The 23,220-nt window shown below is 44.9% G+C and overlaps 1 protein-coding gene across 1 annotated transcript in view; it reads right to left on the bottom strand.

Annotated features, from left to right (window-relative positions):
- The window catches only part of LOC121278118 (dynein heavy chain 8, axonemal-like), a 2,067,071-nt gene that overhangs the window by 864,774 nt on the left and 1,179,077 nt on the right, over positions 1-23,220 (bottom strand). The window contains 1 exon segment of the mRNA XM_041188205.1: positions 9,452-9,556. Coding sequence (XP_041044139.1) covers positions 9,452-9,556 — 105 coding nt within the window.

The raw sequence follows: 23,220 nt of genomic DNA, 5'->3' as shown, positions 1-23,220 counted from the left end.
TGTGTGTGTGTGTGTGTGTGTGTGTGTGTGTGTGTGTGTGTGTGTGTGACTTAATTGAATTAGAGGCAGCTAGCCTGGGTGCTTTGGTGTAAGAATAGAAGTTAGGTTTGAAATGTTAATTAAGTAAACATGGGGAATTAAGGAACATAGGCATCAAGGGAACAATTGCTATTTTAAATAAACCAGACTGGATTGTTTTCAAAGGAAAGAGTGAAATGTGTCACCTAGCCAGGTGAAGGTTAGAAAGAGTTTTCTTATTTTTCCCAAAGATTATTGGTAAAATGAAGTGCCAAGAGATGTTTATTATCAGAAAGATAAAGTCGAAAGATATAGTGAAACAATGTGAATTTGCTTTCAAAGGGGGAAATATGTATAAAGGAGCGAAAGCTGTGTGGAAGGGTGGGCAGTCTAAGATTCAACAAGTGAGAAAAGTCTTCAGTGTCTATGCCTCAAACTGTTGCCTTCAGGGAATGAAATTAAGAGAACTCACTTTGCATTCGATTTTTCAGGGTACCGTTTACTTTGCCTGGGTCTTTTAAAATCCATGTGTTTTACTGTTGCCTTAACAAGGGTGTAACTGGGAACCAGATTAATTAGGGGATTTAAAAACATTGTAGCAGTAATTTGTAGACAGATATATGTGCTTACAATCTTTCATTTTATTAATAAATTTTTAATTTGGTTTTTATAAAAACCTCTTAAGACACGGTCGCCTTATTATTACTGAATTCAAAGCCCGCATCTCAAAACATACAAATTGAGAATTGGTTGCTATAGTTATTTCAAGTTTCTGTCTGGGATTTGAACAGCTCAGCATTTACCATCTGCTGTGTCATAACAGCTGCCATAATCTACCCCTCCCCCCCTGCACTGTAGCCCTTGTCCCAAGGTTGTCTTCTCTCCAGCACTGTTGTCCTAGCTCCGAGGTTCCCTTCTCTCCAGCACTGCAGCCCTTGCCCCAAGGTTCTCTTCTCTCTCTTCTCTTCAGCACTGTAGCCCTTGCCCTGAGATGCCCCGCTCTCCGTCACTGTAACCCTTGTCCCAAGGTTCCCTTCTTTCTCTTTTCTCCAGCACTGTAGCCCTTGCCCACAGGGTCCCTTCTCTCCGGCACTGTTGATCTTGCCCTGGCACCACAAGCCAGCCATGAAGAAGCTGCTGTGGAGACCAGCCTGTGACCAGCCCCTGAATCTGTGGTGCCACTTCTTTGCATTGGGGTTCCTGCGAGTGTTGCGCTAAGTTGTGTGCATTCACCTCCAAGTTCCCCATGAAGTTTGGTCGCCAGGTGCATGCCTTTTAAAGGCAGTTGTAAATCATGCTGATCTAAAATCACGTCGATGTAGGATTTAAATTTGATGTGGGGTGGTCGTGATTCTGGTGTGTGGTCACAATAATGAGATACAAATGTATTCAAATTAAGTTCCTGATGTTCGATGGTGGGAAACCATTGATGGAGAAGGGGACAGTCGCTTCCTGGATTTATGTCGCCGGAAAACATGCCGAGGGCCTTCTCACGAGATGTTCTGATCTCGCCACCAAATACACCTGTCCCAATATATTGCGGAAAGTCTCAGCCTTAGTGGCTGGAGAGGAAAGTTCTACCCATTGTGTTTGAAAGGGAGAAAGTTGAAACAGCTGCTGAGATTCTAGATTTAAGCAAGGTTGACTTCAGTAGGATGAGAGACAGGGAGACCATCCACACAAACTGTGTAAGTAGGAACATCGGACTTAGGAGTAGGAGTTGGCCATTTGGTCCTTGGAGCCATTGATAAGATTATGGCTGGCCTGATTGTGATCTCAACTCCACTTTCCTGCCTGCTCCCCATAACCCTTGACTCCCTTGGCTATCAAAAATCTATCCAATTCATACTTGAATTAATTCAATGTTCCAGCCTCCATTGCTTCCTGGGGAAGGGAATTCCAAAGACTAATGACTCTCTGAGAGAAAAAATATTCCAATCCCTGTGCCATATTTTTAAACTGTGTTCCCTAGTTTAGTCTCCCCTAGATGACGGACCTCAACAATTAACATAGGAACATAGGAAATGGGAGCAGGAGGAAGCTATTCGCCCTTCGAGCCTGTTCCACTATTCAAATACATCATGGCTGATCTTCTACCAATCTACATCAGTGTCTTAGATAAAGGTGCTGAATATATGTTAGCTAACATTGCTCACAACACAATGATAGGTAGGAAAACCAGTTGTCAAAGAGACACACAGAGCCTGTGAAGAGATTTAGATATGTTAAGTGAGTGGGCAAAATTTTGGCAGATGGATTATAAGGTGGGGAAATGTGGAATTGCACACTTTTGTAAGAATAGAAAAGCAGTATACTATTTATATGGAGAAAGATTGCAGAACTAACTCTCTGGTACAGAGGGATTTGGATGTCTTGGTAGATGAAGTGCATGTATGCAGGTGCAGCAATTGATGCAGGAAACTATGTGTAATGTTGATGTTTATTGCAAAGGGAATAGAGTGTAAAGGTAGGGAAGTGCTGCTGCAGCTCTACAGATGCTTAGATAGGCTGCACCTGGAGTACTGTTTGCAGTTTTGATCCCCTTGCTTAAGAAAGGATAAAATTGCATTAGAAGCAGTTCAGAGAAGTTTCGCTAGAGTGCTGCTTTGGGCTGCAGTTGAGTGATTAAGTTGGAGTTTAGTGAATGAGGGACTTTGGTGAGGAGGGAACGAGGTGATCCTTTGAGTATTGTGAGTACGGTCAGGTAAGTCTTTACTACTTTTATCGCTTCTTGTTTTTAAGGTCTTATTTTGTGCTTCATCGTTTGTAAGGGCTATAATCTGTAACAATGAGGACCAGGGAAGAAGGGCCCTAGAGTAATTGATATTATTTAATATTAGGTATCTCCAAATGGTTTAATTTAATTTAAAACGGGTAAGTCATGGCAGGAGAGCTCAAAGCCGGGGTGTGCTCCTCCTGCTCTATGTGGGAAGCCGGGAACATTTCCAGTGCCTGGGGCCAGCAAGTGTGCAGGAAGTGTCTCCAGCTACAGCTCCTGGAAGACCGGGTTTCAGAGCTGGAGTGGCAGCTGGGGACACTGTGGAGCATCTGCGAGGCAGAGAGTATTGTGGATAGCACATATAGAAAGGTGGTCACACCGCAGGCTAAGAGTCCACAGGCAGGAAGGGAATGGGTGACCACCAGGCAGAGCAAGAGGACTAGGCAGGCAGTGCAGGAATCTCCTGTGGCAATTCCCCTGCAAAACTCCAAGTTCCCCATGGAAGATATACCACTTTGGATACTGCTGGGGGGAATGGCCTCTCAAGAGAAAGCAGCAACAGCCAAATTCATTGCACCATGGTTGGCTCTGCTGCCCAGGTGAGGAGTAAGAAGTGAGGGAATGCAACAGTTATAGGGGATTCAATTGTAAGGGGAATAGATAGGCATTCCTGTGGCCACAATCAAGACTCCAGGATGGTATGTTGCCTCCCTGGTGCTAGGGTCAGGGATGTCTCAGAGCAGCTACAGGACATTCTAAAGGTTGAGGGTGAACAGGCAGTGGTTGTGGTACACATTGGTACAAACAACATAGGTTAAAAAAAAGATGAGGTCCGAAAGGCAGAATATAGGAAGTTAGGAAGTAAGTTGAAAAGTAGGACCTCAAAGGTAGTGATCTCAGGATTACAACCAGTGCCACGTGCTAGTCAGAGTAGAAATAGCAGGATATATCAGATAAATACGTGGCTGAATAGATGGTATGAGGGGTAGCGTTCCAGATTCCTGGGACATTGGGACAAGTTCTGGGGGAGGTGGGAACAATACAAATTGGATGGGTTACACCTGGGCAGGACTAGGCATGACCTAGGGGGAATTATTTGCTACAGTGGTTGGGGAGGGTTTAAACTAAAATGACAGGGGAATGGGAACCTTTGCAAGGAGTCAGGGGGGCGGAATCAAGGACAAGAACAAAAGACAGAAAGGGGAATAAGAAAGTGATAGGCAGAGAAATCAAGTGCAAGAATCAAACAGGGAAGTGAAAAATAGTGGGAATGAGACAATTAATATTAAAAAGACAAGCCTTCAGGCTTTGTGCCTTAACGCGAGGAGCATTCGCAATAAAGTGGATGAAATAACTGCGCAAATGGATGTAGACAGGTATGATATAGTCGGGATTACGGAGACATGGCTGCAGAGCGACTAGGGATGTGAACTAAACATCCAGGGGTATTCAGTATTTTGGAAGGACAAACAAAGAGCAAAAGCCAGTGGAGTTGCTTTGCTGGCTAAAGAGGAAATTAACGCAATAGTGAGGAAAGATATTAGCTCCAATGATGTGGAATTTGTATGGGTAGAGTTGAGAAACACTAAGGGGCAAAAGACATTAGTGGAGATTGTGTATAGACCCCCGAACTGTAGTGGTGATGTTGGAATTGGCATTAAACAGGAAATTAGAGACACATGCAAAAAAGGAACATCTGTAATTATGGGTGACTTTAATCTGCATATAGATTGGGCAAATCACATTAGTAACAATACCATAGAGGAAGAATTCCTGGCGTGTATATGGGATGGTTTTCTGGATAAATATGTTGAGGAACCAACTAGAGAATGGGCCATCCTAGGCTGGGTATTGTGTAACGAGAAAGGAATAATTGGCAATCTAGTTGTGTGAGGCCTCTTGGGGATGAGCGACCACAATATGAAAGAATTCTTCATCAAGATGGAGAGTGACATAGTTGATTCTGAGACTAGGGTCCTGAAGCTTAATAAAGGAAGGAAACTATGATGGTATGAGGCACGAGTTGGCTACGATGGACTGGGGAACTTTACTTAAAGGGATGATGGTGGATAGGCAATGGCAAACATTCAGAGCACATGGGTGAACCGCAACAATTGTTTATTCCTGTCTGGCGCAAAAGTAGAACAGGAAAGATGGCCAAACCATAGCTTACAAGGGGAACAAGAGGTAGTATTAGATCCAAGGAAGAGGCATACAAATTGGCCAGATAAAACAACAGACCTGAGGATTTGGAGCAATTTAGAATTCAGCAAAGGAGGACCAAGGGATTGATTAAGAAGAGGAAAATAGAGTACGAGAGTAAGCTTGCAGGGAACATAAAAACTGACTGTAAAAGTTTCTGTTAGTACGTGAAGAGAAAAATATTGGTGAATACAAATGTAGGTCACTTACAGTCAGAAACTGGGGAATTTATAATGGGGAACAAATAAATGGCTGACCAACTAAATACATACTTTGGTTCTGTCTTCGCAAAGGAAGGCACAAATAACATACCAGAAACGTTGGGGAACACGGTTTAGTGAGAGGCAGTAACTGAAAGAAATCAGGGAAATGGTGTTGGGGAAATTGATGGGATTGAAGGCCGATGAATCCCCAGGGCCTGATAATCTATATCCCAGAGTATTTAAGAAAGTGGCCCTAGAAATAGTGGATACATTGGGTGGTCATCTTCTGAGATTCTGTAGACTCTGGAACAGTTCCTACAGATTGGAGGGTAGCTAATGTAACCCCACTATTTAAGAAGGGAGTAAGAGAAAACGGAATTATAGACCAGTCAGCCTGACGTCGGAAGTGGGGAAAATTCTAGAGTCCGTTATAAAAGATTTAATAGCTGAGTACTTGGAAAACAGTAGCAGAATTGGACAGAGTCAGCATGGATTTACAAAATCTGTTTGACAAACCTACTGGAATTTTTTAAGGATGTAACTAGTAGAGTTGATGAAGGGGAGCCAGTGGATGTGGTTTATTTGGACTTTCAGAAGGCTTTCGACAAAGTCTCACATAAGACATTGACATGTAAAATTAAAGCGCATGGGATTGGGGATAGTGTATCGAGATGGATAGAATAGATGGCAGACAGGAAACAAAGAGTAGGAATAAATGGGTCTTTTTCCAAATGGCAGGCAGTGACTGGTGGGGTAACCACAGGGATCGGTGCTGGGACCCCAGCTATTCACAATATATATCAATGATTTAGGTGAGGGAACTAAATGTAATATCTCCAGATTTGCAGATGACACAAAGTTGTGTGGGAGGGTGAGCTGTGAGGAAGATGCAGAGATGCTTCAGTGTTATTTGGACAAGCTGAGTGAGTGGGCAAATGCATGGCAGATTCAGTAGAATGTGGATAAATATGATGTTATCCACTTTGGTAGCGAAAACAGGAAGGCAGATTATTATCTGAATGGCTATAAATTGAAAGAGTGGAATGTGCAATGAGACCTGGGTGTCCTCCTAAACCAGTCGCTGAAGGCAAGCATGCAGGTGCAACAGGCAGTAAAGAAGACAAATGGTATGTTGGCCTTCGTAGCAATAGGATTCAAGTACAGCAGCAGCGATTTCTTGCTGCAATTATACAGGGCCTTGGTGAGACCACACCTGGAATATTGTGTGCAGTTTTGGTCTACTTATCTGAGGAAGGAAGTTCTTGCTATAGTGGAAGTGTAGCGAAGGTTTACCAGACTGATTCCTGGGATGGCGGGACTGACATATGGGGAGAGATTGAGTCAGTTAGGATTATATTCACTCGAGTTCAGAAGAATGAGGAAGGATCTTAACAAAACCTATAAAATTCTAACAGGACTAGACAGGGTAGATGCAGGAAGGATGTTCCCGATGGTGGGGGAGTCCAGAACCAGGGTCACACTCTGAGGATATGGGGTAGGCCATTTAGGACTGAGATGAGGAGAAATTTCTTCACCCAGAGAGTGGTGAGCCTGTGGAATTCGCACGACAGAAAACAGTTGAGGCCAAAACATTGTATGTTTTCAAGAAGGACTTAGATGTAGCTCTTGGGGCAAAAAGGATCAAAGGATATGGGGAGAAAGCGGGAGCAGGCTATTGCTTTGGATGATCTGAATGAATGGTGGAGCAGGCTCGAAGGGCCGAATGGCCTACTCCTGCTCCTATTTTTTATGTTTCTATGTTTCAACCGATTTCTGGGATGAAGGGTTATCTTATGAGGAAAGGTTGAGCAGGTTATGCCTATACTCTGGAGTTTAGAAGAGTGAAAGGTGATCTTATTGAAACATATAATATCCTGAAGTTACTTGACATGGTGGATGCTGAGAAGATGTTTGCCCTTATGCGGGAGCCTAGAGCTGGGGACACAGTTTAAAAATTAGGTGTCTCCCATTTAAAGCTGTGATAAGGAGAATATTTTTCCTCTCAGAGGGTTGTTATTTTGTGGAATTCTCTTCCCCAGAGAACAGTGAAGGCTGGGTCATTGAATATAGTTAAGGCTGAGTTAGATAGATTTTTGATCAAAAGGAGACTCAAGGGTTGTAAGGAGGCAGATGGCAAAGTGGGCACAAACAATCAGATCAGCCATGATCTTATCAAATGGCAATGCAGGCTTGCAGGGGCCAAATGGCCTAATTTTTTTTTACTCATGCATGAGATGTGGGTATCACTGGCTAGGCCAGCATTTAGTGCCCATCCCTCATTGCCCTTATTCAGAGGGCATTTAAAAGTCACCCTACATTGCTGTGGGTTTGGAGTTACATGTTGGCCAGACCAGGTAAGAACAGTAGATTTCTTTCTCTAAAGGGCATTTACAAACCAGATGATTTTTTTACGGCAATCAGCAATGGTTTCTTGGTCATCATCAGAATTTTAATTCCAGATTTTTATTCAAATCAAATTTCATTATCTGCCATAGTAGGATTTGAACACCAGTCTCCAGAGTATTATTCTAGGTCTATGGAATACGAGGTCCAGTGAAAATACCACTGTGCCACCACTTTCTCTCCTCCTACTTCTAATTTCTTTTATTCTTGTGCTCTTGTGTGTATGTATGCAGATATGTGGTCATCCATTTTGGGTTTAAAAATTATACATCAAGAGTACCTTCTAAATGATGGAAAGCTATATCCAGTGAAGGTCTAAAGAGACATCCCGTGGGCGGGCACGTGCCCGACCCGATCGGGCGTAAAATTGCGCGAGATGATGTCAGGCGAGTGTCCCGACGTCATTGCGCACTCATGCGATATTTCACTCGGCAGGCGTGCGCAAAAGTCGGAACTGCACCCACAGACAATTAAGAGGATAATTAAGCCCATTAATGGCGCAATTGTCTTCAATTTTCGTGGCCTGTCCAACCTTATGGTTGGTGAACGGGCAAATTGGCCACGGGGTTAATTGGCCAGCCAGCATAAAATTGCGGTTGGAGGCCTATCATGGTTGGTGGTCTGTTTCCTGATTGCTCCCAGGCCCGCCAATCATGCTTGCCCGCCAAAGGTAAAATTCAGGCCTTGGAGATTCAGGTACACAGATCATTAAAATACCATGAATAGGTACAGAAAAGATTCAAAAAAGCTAGTGGAATGCTACTCTTTACATCTAGATGAATATCATATAAAAGGAGTAGAAGTCATGCTTAATTGAGACAAATCCCTGCTTTGACTCCACCAGCGGTACTGTGAACAGTTCTGGACATGGTATCTCAGGAAGGATATATTCAGCATAGTCCAAAAATTAGAGTCAGGCATATAGGAGTGAAATTAGGAAATATTTCTACAGGCAAATGGTGGTAAAAGCTTGGAACTCACATCTGCAAATGGCAACTGATGCTAGATCAACCTGTTTCAAACCTGAGCAGATCTACCAGAGGCATCACTTTGCCTCAAGGAGATCTGTGTGCTCTTTCGTGTACATGCGTAAAAGAGTGCACTGCAGGCTCAGGGAATCTCCCCCACCCGCACAGGGCCCACCCATGTAAAATGGCGGGGAACCCGCCCGCCTGCACCTGCACATCCCCCCGAATGTTGCCCATGGAGTTAGGTCACAGAGCCATGAATTAAGAATGGTGAAACAGGGTCAGGGCTGAATGGCTTCCTTTTGTTCCTAACTCCCTATGTGTACTAAAATAGCCAATTTCAATACAGACCAATATTCATGAAACCATATGGATTAAGCACTTCAAAAATGGATCAAAACTAAATAAATTATGAAGTATCTATCACCAAGAAGAACAAGGGCAGCAGACACATGGGAACACCACCAGAGACAAGTTCCTCTCCAAGTCACACATCATCCTGACTTGGAACGATATTGTCATTCCTTCACTGTTGCTGGGTCAAAATCCTTAGCAGTACTCTGGATGCACCTGCATCACACAAACTATTATCGTTCACAACACAGCTCAACACCACCTGCTCAAGGCCCATTAAGGATGGACAATAAGTGCTTGCAAGCAAAAACAGAATTACCTGGAAAAACTCAACAGGTCTGGCAGCATCGGCGGAGAAGAAAAGAGTTGACATTTGGAGTCCTCATGACCCTTCGACAGAACAGTTCTGTTGAAGGGTCATGAGGACTCAAAACGTCAACTCTTTTCTTCTCCGCCGATGCTGCCAGACCTGCTGAGTTTTTCCAGGTAATTCTGTTTTTGTTTTGGATTTCCAGCATCCACAGTTTTTTTGTTTTTATCCAAGTGCTTGCAAGCAACTCGCACATCCTGTGAATGATAATTACTTGAATTTGTTCTCCTTCCCTGGAAATGACAGACAAAATGTGATCGTAATCCTTTGGATGGAAAGCCACTTTATTTACGTTATCGAATATTCCCACTAAGTGGTCCTGTATATAGAAAATAGAAAACAAATGTGAAAACACTTCAATAAAATAAAGCTCAGTCATATTCAACTCAATCACAATTATAATGGCTCACCTGGCACTGTGAGAAGTTGAATGTTCACGGAATATCACTTAGCTAAGCCAAAGTAGTTTACAGGGCAGAATGGGGACATTAAGCATTTTGGCGATGATTTTTTGTGGAAGTTCTCCTGAACATCTTACCCAGTGCAAGCAGCCCAAGTGTGTCAAGTCTTTTCTTATGACAATCACCTCCATCTTTGACATCATCATGGTGAATCTATGCTGTTTGCATTTAGGGATCTAAACTTCAATATTAACCTAAACTATTTGGCAGGAAACTGGCAACAACAATTTGCCACCCATTTTATATACCACTTGATGTCAGTTTCCACAATGAATTACATTAAAATCACCTCCTAAGAGTTTACAAGCCTGCATCATTACTTTCTGTATGGTTTTTCATGTAGTGGAATGCACCTGAATGACTGTCAAGTACAGTGCACTCAGATTTCTTGCTGTAGCACCAGGTGTAGCTCAGAGATAAACTACCTCCAGGGCTGCCATTTCAGTACTATCTTCAAAAGAAACAGGGGGAATTTTCAAGAAGGTTTTTCAGAACTTTTTGCAGAACTTTTTTTTCTTTTGCACTAAGTGATGAAGGTCATCTTGAGAATCATGGCACCTTTTGTGATACGGCGTATTTAAAGGAGGAAATGACCACAAGTTCCCTGTTCTGCTTAGTTGATAGACTTCTCTTAAGATAGACATCACAGAGAGGCAATCGTTCCTTCAGTTTTCTTAAACTTTTCCAGCAGTGCATGGGAAAGCAGGTTGGGGAAAGAAGAAAAATAGTTACCATAGCCCTAATTTGAGGAGCAGCATGGGAGTTATCCCCATTTTCTTGGCCAATATTTATCCCTCACTCAACATCATAAAAATACAGATTACCTGGTCATCATTACACTGCTGTTTGTGAGAGTTGCCGTGCACAAACTGACTGCCATATTTTTTATAAAATACTTATAAAACTACTGAATTGGCTGTAAAGTGCTTAAGGATGTTTTTTTTTAATTCATTCATGGAATGCAGGCATCGCTGGCTTGGCCAGTATTTATTGCCCATGCCCAATTTTCCTTGTTTAGAGAGCATTTTTAAGAGTCAACCACATTGCTGTGTGGTCTGGAGTCACATGTAGGCCAGACCACACAAGGACAGCAGATTTCCTTCCTAAAGGACATTAGTGATCCAGATGGCTTTTTAACAACAATTAACAATGGTTTCAGTGTTATCATTAGACTTTTAATTCCAGATATTTATTGAATTCAAATTCCACCATATGCTGTGGTGGGATTCGAACCAAGGTCACCAGAGCATTACCATGGAATTCTGGATTACCAGTCCACACCATTGCCTCCCCCAGTTCAACAATCATGAAAGATTCTGGGTGGAATCGTTCCAGATTTGTACTAAGTGCAGTAGCAGGCGGGTAAAACAGTCGGCCGCAAAGGCAACTTTTCATGTGGCATCATGCCAAACCCGCCACATTAATTATGCATTCCCAGGAAACATGCAGTTTCCAAGGTGGGCGGGCTCTCATTCGTCTATCACGCCTAATGCCATATTTAAAGTCCAGCCATGCGCACACATCTCAATGCTTCCAGCAGGAAAGACATCTACGAAAGGCAAAAAGGCTGCCCCCCAGGTTTAATGACGCATCACTGGAATGCCTTTTGGATGCCATGGAGGCCCGCCACAATGTCCTCTACCCCCACTCTGGCCACAGGACAGGAAGTGGCATCACCAATCCAGCATGGCAGGCGGTGGCAGCGGTGGTCAGTGCCAATGCCCTGCAAAAGAGGATAGCTATCTAGTGTCACTACAGGATGAATGGTCTCATTCATTCTGCCAGAGTAACTCTACCCTGGCTACCTTGGTTACTGCACTTATTACAAATCTAGGGCGATTCCACACAGAATTCTTCATGATTGTTGACCTGGGGGAAGCGGTGGCGTAGTGGTATTGTTACTGGATTACTGATCTAGAATCCCATGGTAATGCTCAGGGACCTGGGTTTGAATCCCAGGGTAACTCACTTTTCTCATCACTTTCAACTCACACACTCATAAACCCATCACACACTCACAGAGATCTCACCTCAAGGGACAACGCCACTAACTCTCACACACACCCTCACATCTCCATCAGGTTCATAACCTCTTGAGCTTGCGTTCTCACACTGTCCATGGCTCTGCTCACCACACAAACATTCCATGCAGTGCCATGTGTCCTGCTCACACTCTCTCCATCTGCTTTCACGCAGGAGAAGCCTGCTCACATCAGCAAGGAGAGGTCCCAGACAGGGGCTGGAGTGGCCCACATTAGGCCCCTCACTCACTTTGAGGAGTGTGCCATCATGCTGACTGGTGAGTATGTCGACTGTGCCTGTGGTAATAGTGAGCTCGGTGACCAACACCCACCTGAGGGTCCTTCATCACATCATCCCTCCCTCAACGCAACTGTGAGTGCTCTCTCTCCTGCTTTTGACTTGGCTGCCATGCACGAATCATCTCTACTTTGGTTTTCAGGGAGCTCTGCCAAGAGACTGACACCCTCCAGGTGCTCCTTCCCCTCAACGAGTCAGGCCGGAGACCTCAGGCACCTGAAGTAGGAGGAGCGGAGGCTGGACATCCTGAGTCACCCACTGAGGAATCTCAGAGGCCCTCCTCTCCTTCTGAGTCCCCTTTGCCTGTGAGCCCCTCAACCTCATCCTCTGTCACTGCAGAGGGAGCAGCTGGCCCACGAGTGATTCTGGAGGGAAATGTATATGTGTGCGTGTGTGTGTGTGTGTGTGTGTGTGTGTGTGTGTGGGGGGTGGGCAGGGCCTTTCGGAGCCTGGTGTAAGCACTCTCACATGCAACCGGATCCTTCATGTATCACACTCACCTCAATGTCCTGAGCATTTTCAATGCTGCCTGCTGGGGATCACTTTCAGCTGTCCATCTGAGCTGACCTGCATCTGCACCCACCCAATGATCACACTCCCATGCAGCACTTGATCTTGCCCACCAGAACTGTCACTTCACTTTGGACAGCATGGTCTGGATTTGCTTTTTCACCAACCTTCTGTGACCTACCAACCACAACCCTCTTCCTTCGGGGATGTCCAGGTGAACCTTCCTTCCCGAGAATCCCACCGCCATCCACATTAACCTCCCCAACCTCCTCCTTCTCAGTCCTAGTGTCTGTTTCTGCCTCTAAGTCCCCACCAACCACATTTGCTGTCCCTTCTATTGCTACTGTTGAACCCTCCCCCTCCCACCGTACCACCTCACTCTTCCTTTGGTCATTCTCACAATTCCTTCATACCACGCCCACCCTCAGTTGGCTCCCCAGGAGACAGATATCAGACCTCTCCCTTGCACATTCACTTTCACATCCTCCCAGAACCCTTTGCACCTTTAGTCCTCCCAACCCCGGACTCCACCCCCACTTAGTCCCTCCCCGTTCCTGAATCCCTCAGACACCCTTACTTCTTCCACCACCCTTAGTCCTTCCCCCTCCTGACTTATGAACAAAGATACCCAGGTCCCTTTGGAAATCAACACTTCCCAATCTCTCACAATTCAAGAAATACTATGCACCTTCGATGCACCTACCAAAGTGGATAACCTCACACTTATCCAAATTATTTCTATCTGACATGCTCTTGCCCACTCACTAAGCCTGTCCAAATCCCCTCAAAGCCACTTTTCATTGTGCTGACAACACACATTCCCACTTAAGTTTGTGTCACCCGCAAACTTGGAAACATTGTCTGTGGAGTGGCAATCTAAGTTGGATTGCCACTCCCCTCCTAATTACTTACCTGGAAATGAAGCCGTTCCTTTCTTGCTCGACTTTCTGACTCAGGCCAGGTGAGAACAGTGTAGTGCAGTGGGTTCTTGAGGCCTTGTGTCAAGGGTAGCTGAGTCGGAGGTAAGGAAGACATGCCCTATTTTTTATGGCATTAGCTGCTATAAAGCAAGTAAGTTTAAAGGTTCAGCCACTTTGAGAAGCCAAGGAGAAGATAAGTGTTTAAGTTAAGTGGGCAGGAGTGGGGGGGTGTGGTAGCATAGGTCAGTTGGTCAGGGGGCTTGGGTGGTCAATTGGAGGGCTCAGGCGGTCAGTGGGGTTGGATAGTCAGTGAGGTCAGGTAGTCGGGGGCAGTTGAGGGAGGGGGGAGTACTTGGGGAAGGGATAGTCGGGGGTAGTTGGAGGGGTGGTATAGTCAGGTGTTGGGGAGGGTAGTTGGGGAGGTAATTGGGGGTGTGGTTGGGTAGTGGGGGTGTCCTGTGGAGGTTTGGGGTTGGGGGGACGCGGGGGTGGTCAGTACTATAGTTATCCAGAAGTTAGAAGCGGTTTTAATTATTCTAACATTTTCTGGGTAATTATTACTGTAAGAGATTTTGGAACCATCTAAAGTTTGTGATTTATATTTCGTTTTGGATGGTTCCCATTCCAGGGCAATTACCCAACGGAAGTTTAAACAGCACATCTTTGGGGTACCCCACCCACACCAGGTACAGCACCCCGGAGCTCGGATGTTATGGGCCACTACATTTAGTCTCCACATCCAAATCATTGATATAGATTGTGAACAGCTAAGGCCTAATTATTGATCCTTGCAGTACCCCACCTGTCATAGCCTGCTAACCTGAGAATGACCTGTTTATTCCGACTCTCTGTTTTCTGTCCCTTACCCAATCCTCAATCCATGCCAGTAAACGACCCCCTATCCCAGTTACTCTAGTTTTGTTTCCTAGTCTCCTGTGTGGGACTTTATCAAAAACATTCTAAAATTCGAAATACACAACATCCATTAGTTCCCACTTACTAGTCTGCTTGTAACATCCTCAAAAAACTCCAACAGGTTTGGCAAACATGATTTCCCTTTCATTAATCCATGTTGACTTTGCCCAATCAATCATTATTTTCCAAGTGGTCAGTTATCATATCCTTTATAATAGATTCTAGTATTTTCCCTATTACTGGCTTAAGCTAACAGGTCTATAGTTCCATGTTTTCCTTCACTCTCCTGGGGTAACATTTTCAACCTTCCAATCTGCAGGCACTGGTCCAGAATCTATAGAGTTTTGAAAGATGACCACCAATGCATCCACTATCTCTATAGCCACCTCTTTCAACATTCTGGGATGTAGATCATTGGGTCCCTGAGGATTAATCAACTTACAGTCCCAGTAATTTTTCCAGTACCACTTTTTCACCAATACTAATTTCTTTCACTTCCACATTCCCATTTGTCTCTTGGTTCTTTATTATTTCTGGGAGTGTTTTTGTATCTTCCTCAGTGAAGATAGACACAAAGTAATTATTTCATTTCTCAGACATTTTCCTATTCCTCATTATAAGTTTGCCTATCTTTACCTGTATTAGACACACATTTGTCTTTGCTAATCCTTTCTTTTTTACTTTTATAACCCGTTTTTATTTTTCCTGCTGGTTTAAATTCCTATTTTATTCTCGCTTTCTTTAACGGTTTCTTGGTCCTCCTTTGTTGAATTCTAAAATGCTCTCAATCCTCAGGCTTGCTACTTTTTTGCCAAATTTATAAGCCTCTTTAACTTCCTTTGTTAGCCACGGTTGACTCACTTTTCCTGTTGGGTTTTTCTGCCTCAAAGGAATATATATTTGTTGTAAACCATGTAGTATTACTTGAAATACTAGCCATTGCCCATCTACCATCATACCTTTTAATATATTATCCTAATCCACCACAGTCAACTTGCCCCTCATAACTTCATAGTTTCCTTTGTTTAGATTTAAGACCCTAGTTTCGGATTAAATTACATCATTTTCAAACTTAATGGACAATTCTATCATTTATGGTCACTCTTCCTTAAAGGTTCTTTTAGAACAAGATTATTAATTAATCCTTTCTTAGTATTGCTGAAAAAGGACACTTTATCAAAGCTATTCATCTTGCACTCATCAGGACAGGACCCTGTTCTTTGCAGAGAGAAAGAACAAGTACACACATTGCACATGTTTCAGCTAAACAAATTAAGTGACAGCCAAATGCCAGTTCATTCCTCACAGCATTATTTTGAGCAATCAGAGTCATGCTGTCTGCATTAAATTTCATGGCGCATTCTCCATGGCAACATCTCTACCAATTAGGGTGCACTTGCCAACTAATCAGCTCTCTCTTCTCATATAGTATAAAGTTGTAGCTTCCCCTGACACTGGTATTCTGGCGACTGTCCTGGTGAGTGCAAGATGTAAAGCTTTGACAAAATGTATTTTTTCAGCAATACTTAATCTCCTTTCATTGCATAATGCTAGATTTAAAGTAGCTTGTTCCTTAGTTAGTTCCTCAACATACAGGTCTAGAAAACTATTTCATATGCGTTCCAGGAATTTCTCCTCCACAGCATTAGTACTCATTAGATTTACCCAATCTATATGTAGATTGAAATCTCCCATTATTACTACATTACCCTTGTTACATGCATCTCTAATTTCCTGATTTATACCGTGCCCTAAATCACTACGGCTGTTTGGTGGTCTATAAACGACTGCACCAATGTATGCTGCCCCTAACTGTTTCTTAACAGATTCTATGGGTGGAATTTTCCCAAATTTGCACTAAGTATGCTAGAGGGTGGGTAAAATGACATTTTCACATCGTATCATCCCAAACCCGCCTCATTATTTATGCACTCACTGGAAATACATCTTTTCCATGGTGGGTGGGCTCTCATTCGCCCGCCTGCCATCACGCAGCCGCTGCATCACGCTGGACACCATATTTAAAGTCCAGCCGCAAGCACACATCTCAGTGTTTCCAGCTCACCACTGCTGCGCGTAAGACTTGACCCCGAAACTGAATAAGGCTGCAGCCCCCAGGTTCAGCAACGCATCTCTCGAGTGACTTTTGGATGCCGTAGAGACCCAACAGGAGTTCCTCTACCCCTGCTGCAACTGGGCTCTTCTACACCGCTGCTGCCAGACCTGCTGAGTTTTTCCAGGTGTTTCTGTTTTTGTTTTGGATTTCCAGCATCCGCAGTTTTTTGTTTTTACACATCCACAGGGCCTGACTGTTCAAAGGACATCACCATTCACTCTCTTTCATGCACCATCATTATCCTCATCCCGTCCATGGGGCCACTCAACACCCACACAGGCCAGGCATACTTGTCATCTGGCCTGGCAGGCCAGGCATCCTGCTTACACCTTCTTCATCTCTATTCATGAAGGACAAGCTGGCACAGAACAAGAGAGAGAGGTCACAGATCGGTGGTAGAATGCCCGAAATCAGAGTCCTCATGGGCTTTGAAAAGAGAGCTATCCAGCTGGCCAATGAGAATCTGGACTGGTCCTGTGCTGATGGTGAGGTCGGCGGTGCTCTACCAAGTGAGAATCCAGCAGTGCAACATCCATCAGACAAACATGCTGTGAGTGATGTGTCCTCTTTCACAGGCCACTGCAATGCACTAGTTATCTCTATTTGCTTTTGCAGGCACATCTGACAAGCAGCCGACAGAGTCCATGACCTAGGGCCTCCAGTAAAGCCCTGGAGAAACTTCTGAAGAGGAATCTGGAGGCATCCTCCCTGAACTCCATTCATAACACTAACCCATGCCCTCCATCAGGGCAGAGACACACACCTCAGTGGGACCTGGCTTTAGAGTAGCCCCGGAAGCATGATTTGGTGAGCACATTACACTGTCTGATCCACTACAGGTGGTTGCAAGGACTTCCCATGTGTCTAGCACTCGGAGGACTGCTGGAGGCCAGAACTTTGCTGAGTCCGAGTCAGATGACGAGCCTCTGGACTCGGTCATGGCACAGTTGCTGGAGCTGTAAAGGCAAGCTCGGGAACATCAGGAAGGGATGCCCACTGCACTCCTCAGATTGCAAGGCATGATGGAGGAGTCCATCCGTCTTCAGGCTGAGGTATAGTGCCGGCATGCCAATGCATCGAGGTCAACACTGGTAGGATGGCTGATACCATGGGGACCTTAGTCCAGGTCTTCATTCCTGGGCTCCTGCGCAGGCTCAACTCCATCGTTGATGCCATAATTAGCTTCCAACATTCTGTATGCGAGAGGGGTGCTGGTCAACTCAATCTCACTCCAGCTTTCCCTGCTCCTCAGGGAGTCAGCCTGGGGAACCCTGGCACCCACAGGGCGGAGGGTCTGCAGGTGCACGCTCTTGGCCCATCCATCCAGGTGACTCTGAGAGTGTCTGACTCCCTTCTTCCTGTGACTTCAGCAGCTCCAGCTCCATAGGCCAATGAGGCTGCCACTGCCATACAGCAGGACCCTGAAAGCAGGCTAGGCCTTCCAGGTCTCAGCACTCTAGAGGACACCCGCCAAAGTCTTCACAGAAAGGGCGTCTCAGTCAGCTGGCTGCCTCCACCTCCGCTGTGGATGTCTGGGGAGCACCAGGGCATAGTGGCAGGATTAGGACAGTTAAGGAGAATTTGTTGCACAGCCAGGGCATGGGTGTTAATCACTTGTACATACTGTTCACTATTGTCGATAAACTCCCTAGCATGTCTCCCTGCCTATGGCTCCTTGTTCTGATGAGCAGTGTTCTTGTCACTCAGCTGTGAAACCTTTTTGTGCAATAAAGGTAGATGCCTCAGTCCAGGGCCTGTCCCCTGTGCTCTGTCAGCCTTCAGACCAAAGCGATGGTCCGGCCTGACACTCCCTGGAGACATTGCTGATGCCTGCACCTTGGAGTTGCTTGTCATTGCTGCCAGAATGTAGTGTACAGGTGCCACAGAGTTCTCTCATTCTCTCTGTGTGCTCTCAGCACCTTCATGTGTTCCAGCTCCTGAAGGGCTCAGGTGTTGAAGGCGCATAATGCATCAGATGCTTCTAAAGTTTCTTAGTTGCATTTCTATGATATAACCCTGATCACGCAGTGCAAGTGAGCTGCCCTTGGCCAGGCAGAGGTCAGACATTCTCAGAGGCTGTGTGAAGATTTATGGAGTATCCTCAATGCATGTCATCATCATCCTCCTATAATCGAATGACTGTTAGGGCCTACATCATGCCTCCATGATAGGAGCATTCTCACAGAGGGTATTTGCGCTGCCATAAGCCAGACTGGAGTCAAACATTCACAAATGCGATTTCAGGAACTATGGGGTCACCTCACTGCATGTTGTCATCATCCTCCACAAATCTAGCAGCTATGAGGGCCTCCCAAGCGCACCTGCCTCATCTAGCCAGTGCGAGGGCCTCATTCCATCATCACTGCCTCTGAGAACTCCCTCATCCCCATCGGTGTCCTCCTCATCAGAGGAGATATGCAGCTCCTCCATCTCCTCCTCAGCCAGCTTGCCTCCCCACTGATGCGCCAGGTTGTAAATGGTGCAGCAGGCATAGAAACTAGGAGCCCTTCATGGCCGATCCTCTGTCTCAACGCCATATTCCCACTTTCTCTCCATACCTCTTGATGCCCCTAATATCCAAAAAATGATCAATTTCTTTCTTGAATATACTCAGTGACCTGGCCTCAACAGCCTTCTGTGGTCGAGAATTCTACAGCATGACCACCCTCTGAGTGAAGAAATTTTTCCTCATCTCAGTCCTAAATGGCCTGCCCCTGGTTCTAGACTCCCCAATCAGGGGAAACATCCTCTCTGCACCTAGTCTGTCTAGCCTTGTTAGAATTTTATATGTTTCAATCAGATCCCCTCTCATTCTTCTAAACTCTAGTGAATACAGGCCCGGTCGAACCAATCTCTTCTCATATGACAGCCTTGCCATCCCTGGTATCAGCCCAGTGAACCTTTGCTGCACTCCCTCTATGACAAGTATATCCTTTCTTAGGGAGGGAGACCAAAACTGCACGCAATACTCCAGGTGTGGTCTCGCCAAAGCCTTGAATAACTACAGTAAGACATCCCTACTTCTGAACCCAAATCCTCTTGCAATGAAGAGCAGCATGTTCTGAAACTAACCAGAGAGCAGGTTATATTAGATTTGGCATTGTGTAACATGTTAGGATTAATTAATGACCTCAGAATAAAAGCACCCCTAGGTAGCAGCGGCCACAATATGATTGAATTTTACATCCAGTTGCAAAGGGAGAAGAATGAGTCTAAGACAAGTATCTTAAAAAGTTAAATAAGGGCAACTATATGGGGATGAAAGCTGACCTACCTGAAGTGAACTGGGAAACTAGGCTAGAAAATAGATCAATAGAGCAGCAGTGGCAGACATTTAAGGGGATATTTCAGAGTATTCAGAATAAGTACATTCCTATCATAAAGAAAAATTCTAAGGGGAGGACCATCCATGGTTAACTAGAGATGTTAAGGAAAGCATCAAACGTAAGGAAAAAGCATACAACTCTGCAAAGATGAGTGGCAGGACAGATGATTAGGTAGAATATGAAGAATGGAAGAGAATGACTGAAAGGTTAGTCAGGAGAAAGAAATTAGAGTATGAATTGAAGCTAGCTAGAAATGTCAAAACAGATATCAAGAGTTTCTACAGGTGCTTAAAAAGGAAAAGAGTAAGTAAAATGAGTATTGGTCCTCTAGAGAGTGACAGTGGGGAGTTAATAGTAGATAATAAAGAAATGGTGGAAGAAATGAACAAATATTTTGCTTCTGTGTTCACTGTAGAGGATACAAAAAACAAGCCAGTAATAGCTGCAAATCAGGAGGTGAATGGGAGAAAGGAACCTGGTGAAATTGAAATCACTAGGGAAACACTACTGAGCAAATTGATGGAGCTGCGGGCTGGCAAGTCTCCAGGTCCCAATGGACTACATCGTAGGTCTTACAAGAGGTGGCTAATGAGGTAGTTGATGCTCTGGTGTTAATTTTCCAAAATTCACTAGATTCTGAAAAAGTTCCACCAGATTCTAAAGTAGCAAATACAGCCCCTATATTCAAGAAGGGAGGGAGGCAGAAAACAGGAAATGATATTGCAGTTAGCTTGACGTCTGTTGTGGTTAAGTTATTACTGTTGATCATTAAGGAGGTTATAGCTGGGCACTTAGAAGAGCTCAAGGCAATTAGGAAGAGTCATCATGGTTTTGTGAAAGGAAAATCATGTTTAACCAATTTATTGGAGATTTTTGAAGGAGTAACGTGCGCAGTGGATAAAGGGGAGCCTGTAGACATACTGTACTTGGATTTCCAAAAGGCATTTGATAAGGTGCCACATCAAAGATTATTACGGAACAAAAAAAAAGCGCATGGTGTAGTGGGTAACATATTAGCATGAGTAGAGATTGGCTGGCTGGCAGAAAGCAGAGAGTATGCATAAATGGGTCTTTGTCTGATTGGCGGGATGTGAGGGTGGTGTCCCACAGGGGTCTGTACTGGGGCCTTTTACGATTTACATCCATGACTTAGATGAGGGAATGAAGATCATCAGCTAAATTTGCAGATGGCACAAAGATAGGTAGGAAAGTATGTTGTGAAGAGGACATGAGGAGGTTGCAGATGGATATAGATAGAGATCCAGGGTAATGCCTAGGGACTGGGGTTCGAATCCTGACATGGCAGATAGTGGAATTTGAATTCAATAAAAATCTGGAATTAAAAGTCTAATGATGACCATGAAATCATTGTCGATTGCTGTAAAAGCCCATCTGGTTCACTAATGTCCTTGAGGGAAGGAAATCTGTTGTCCTTAACTGATCTGGCCTAGACATGACTCCAGACCCACAGCAACGTGGTTGATTCTTAAATGCCATCTGAAGTGGCCTAGCAAACCACTCAGTTGTAACAAACCACTACAAAGTCACAAAATAGAATGAAACTGGACGGACTACCTGGCATCGACCTAGGCACTGGAAAAGACATTGCCAATCTCAGCCCTGTACACCCTGCAAAGTTCTCCTTACTAACATTTGGGGGCTGGTCTCAAAATTGGGAGAGCTGTCTCACAGACCAGTTAAGCAACAGCCTGATGTAATCATCGTCACAGAATCATATCTTACAGATAATGTCCCAGACACCACCATTTCCATACCTGGGTATGTCCTGTCCTACTGGCAGGACAGACCCAACAGAGGTGGCAGCACAGTGGTATACAGTCAGGAGGGATTTGCCCTGTGGGTCCTCAACATCAACCCTGGATCCCATGAAGTCTCATGACATCAGGTTAAACATGGGCAAGGGAAACGTCCTGCTGATTACCACGTACCGCCCTCCCTCAGCTGATGGATCAGTGCTCCTCCATGTTGAACATCACTTAGAGGAAGCACTGAAGGTGGCAAGTGCTCAGAATGTACTCTGGTTGGGGGACTTCAATGTCCACCACCAATCGTAGCTTGGTAGCCCCACTACTGACAGAGCTGGCCGATTCCTAAAGGACAAAGCTGCTAGACCGGGTCTGCGGCAGATGGTATGGGAACCAACAGGAGGGAAAATTATACTTGACCTCATCCTCACCAACCTACCTGCCGCAGATGCATCTGTGCATAACAGTATCGGTAGGAGTGACCATCACACAGTCATTGTGGAGATGAAGTCCCGCCTTTGTGTTGAGGTTACCCTCCATCGTGTTGTGTGGCACTACCACCATGCTAAATTGGATAGATTTCAAACAGATCTAGCATCTCAAGACTGGGCATCCATGAGGTGCTGTGATCCATCAGCAGCAGCTGAATTGTACTCGAACACAATCTGTAATCTCATGCCAGGCATATCCCCCACTCTACCATTACCATCAAGCCAGGGGATCAACCCTGATTCAATGAAGAGTGCAGGAGGTCATGCCAGGAGGAGCGCCATGCATATCTATAAATGAGGCATCAACCTGTTGAAGCGATAACACAGGACTATTTGCGTGCCAAACAGCATAAGCAGCAAGTGATAGACAAAGCTAAGCGATCCCACAACTGACAGATCAGATCTGAGCTCTGCAGTCCTGTTCCATCCAGTCGTGAATGGTGATGGACAATTAAACAACTCACTGGAGGAGGAGGCTCCACAAATATTCCCATCCTCAACGAAGGAGGAGCCCAGCACATCAGTGCAAAAGATAAGGCTGAAGCATTTGCTCCAATCTTCAGCCAGAAGTGCCAAATAGATGATCCATCTTGGCTTCCTCCAGAGGTCCCCAACATCACAGATGCCATTCTTCAGCCAATTCGATTCACTCCAATTTATATCAAGAAATGGCTGAAGGCACTGGATACTGTAAAGGCCAAGGGCCCTGACAATATTCCGGTAATATTACTGAAGACTTGTGCTCCGGAACTTGCCGCACCCCTAGCCAAGCTGTTCCAGTGCAGCTACAAAACTGGCATCTATCTGGCTATTTGGAAAATTGCCCAGGTATGACCTGTACACAAAAATCCAACCCGGCCATCAGTCTACACTCGATCATCAGTAAAGTAATGGAAGGTGCCATCAATAGTGCTATCAAGCGGCACTTGCTTAGCAATAATCTGCTCACTGTCTGTCAGTTTGGGTTCCATCAGGGCCACTCAGCTCCTGACCTTATTACAGCCTTGGTTCAAACCTGGACAAAAGAGCTGAAGTCCCGAGGTGAGGTGAGAGTGACTGCCCTTGACATCAAGGCAGCATCTGACAAAGTGTGACATCAAGGAGCCCGAGCAAAACTGGAGTCTATGGGAATCAGGGGGAAAACTCTCCACTGGTTGGA

Source organism: Carcharodon carcharias, chromosome 5 (assembly GCF_017639515.1).
Source record: "Carcharodon carcharias isolate sCarCar2 chromosome 5, sCarCar2.pri, whole genome shotgun sequence".
Classification (NCBI taxonomy): domain Eukaryota; kingdom Metazoa; phylum Chordata; class Chondrichthyes; order Lamniformes; family Lamnidae; genus Carcharodon; species Carcharodon carcharias.
This window is presented reverse-complemented; position numbering and strand designations above follow the sequence as displayed.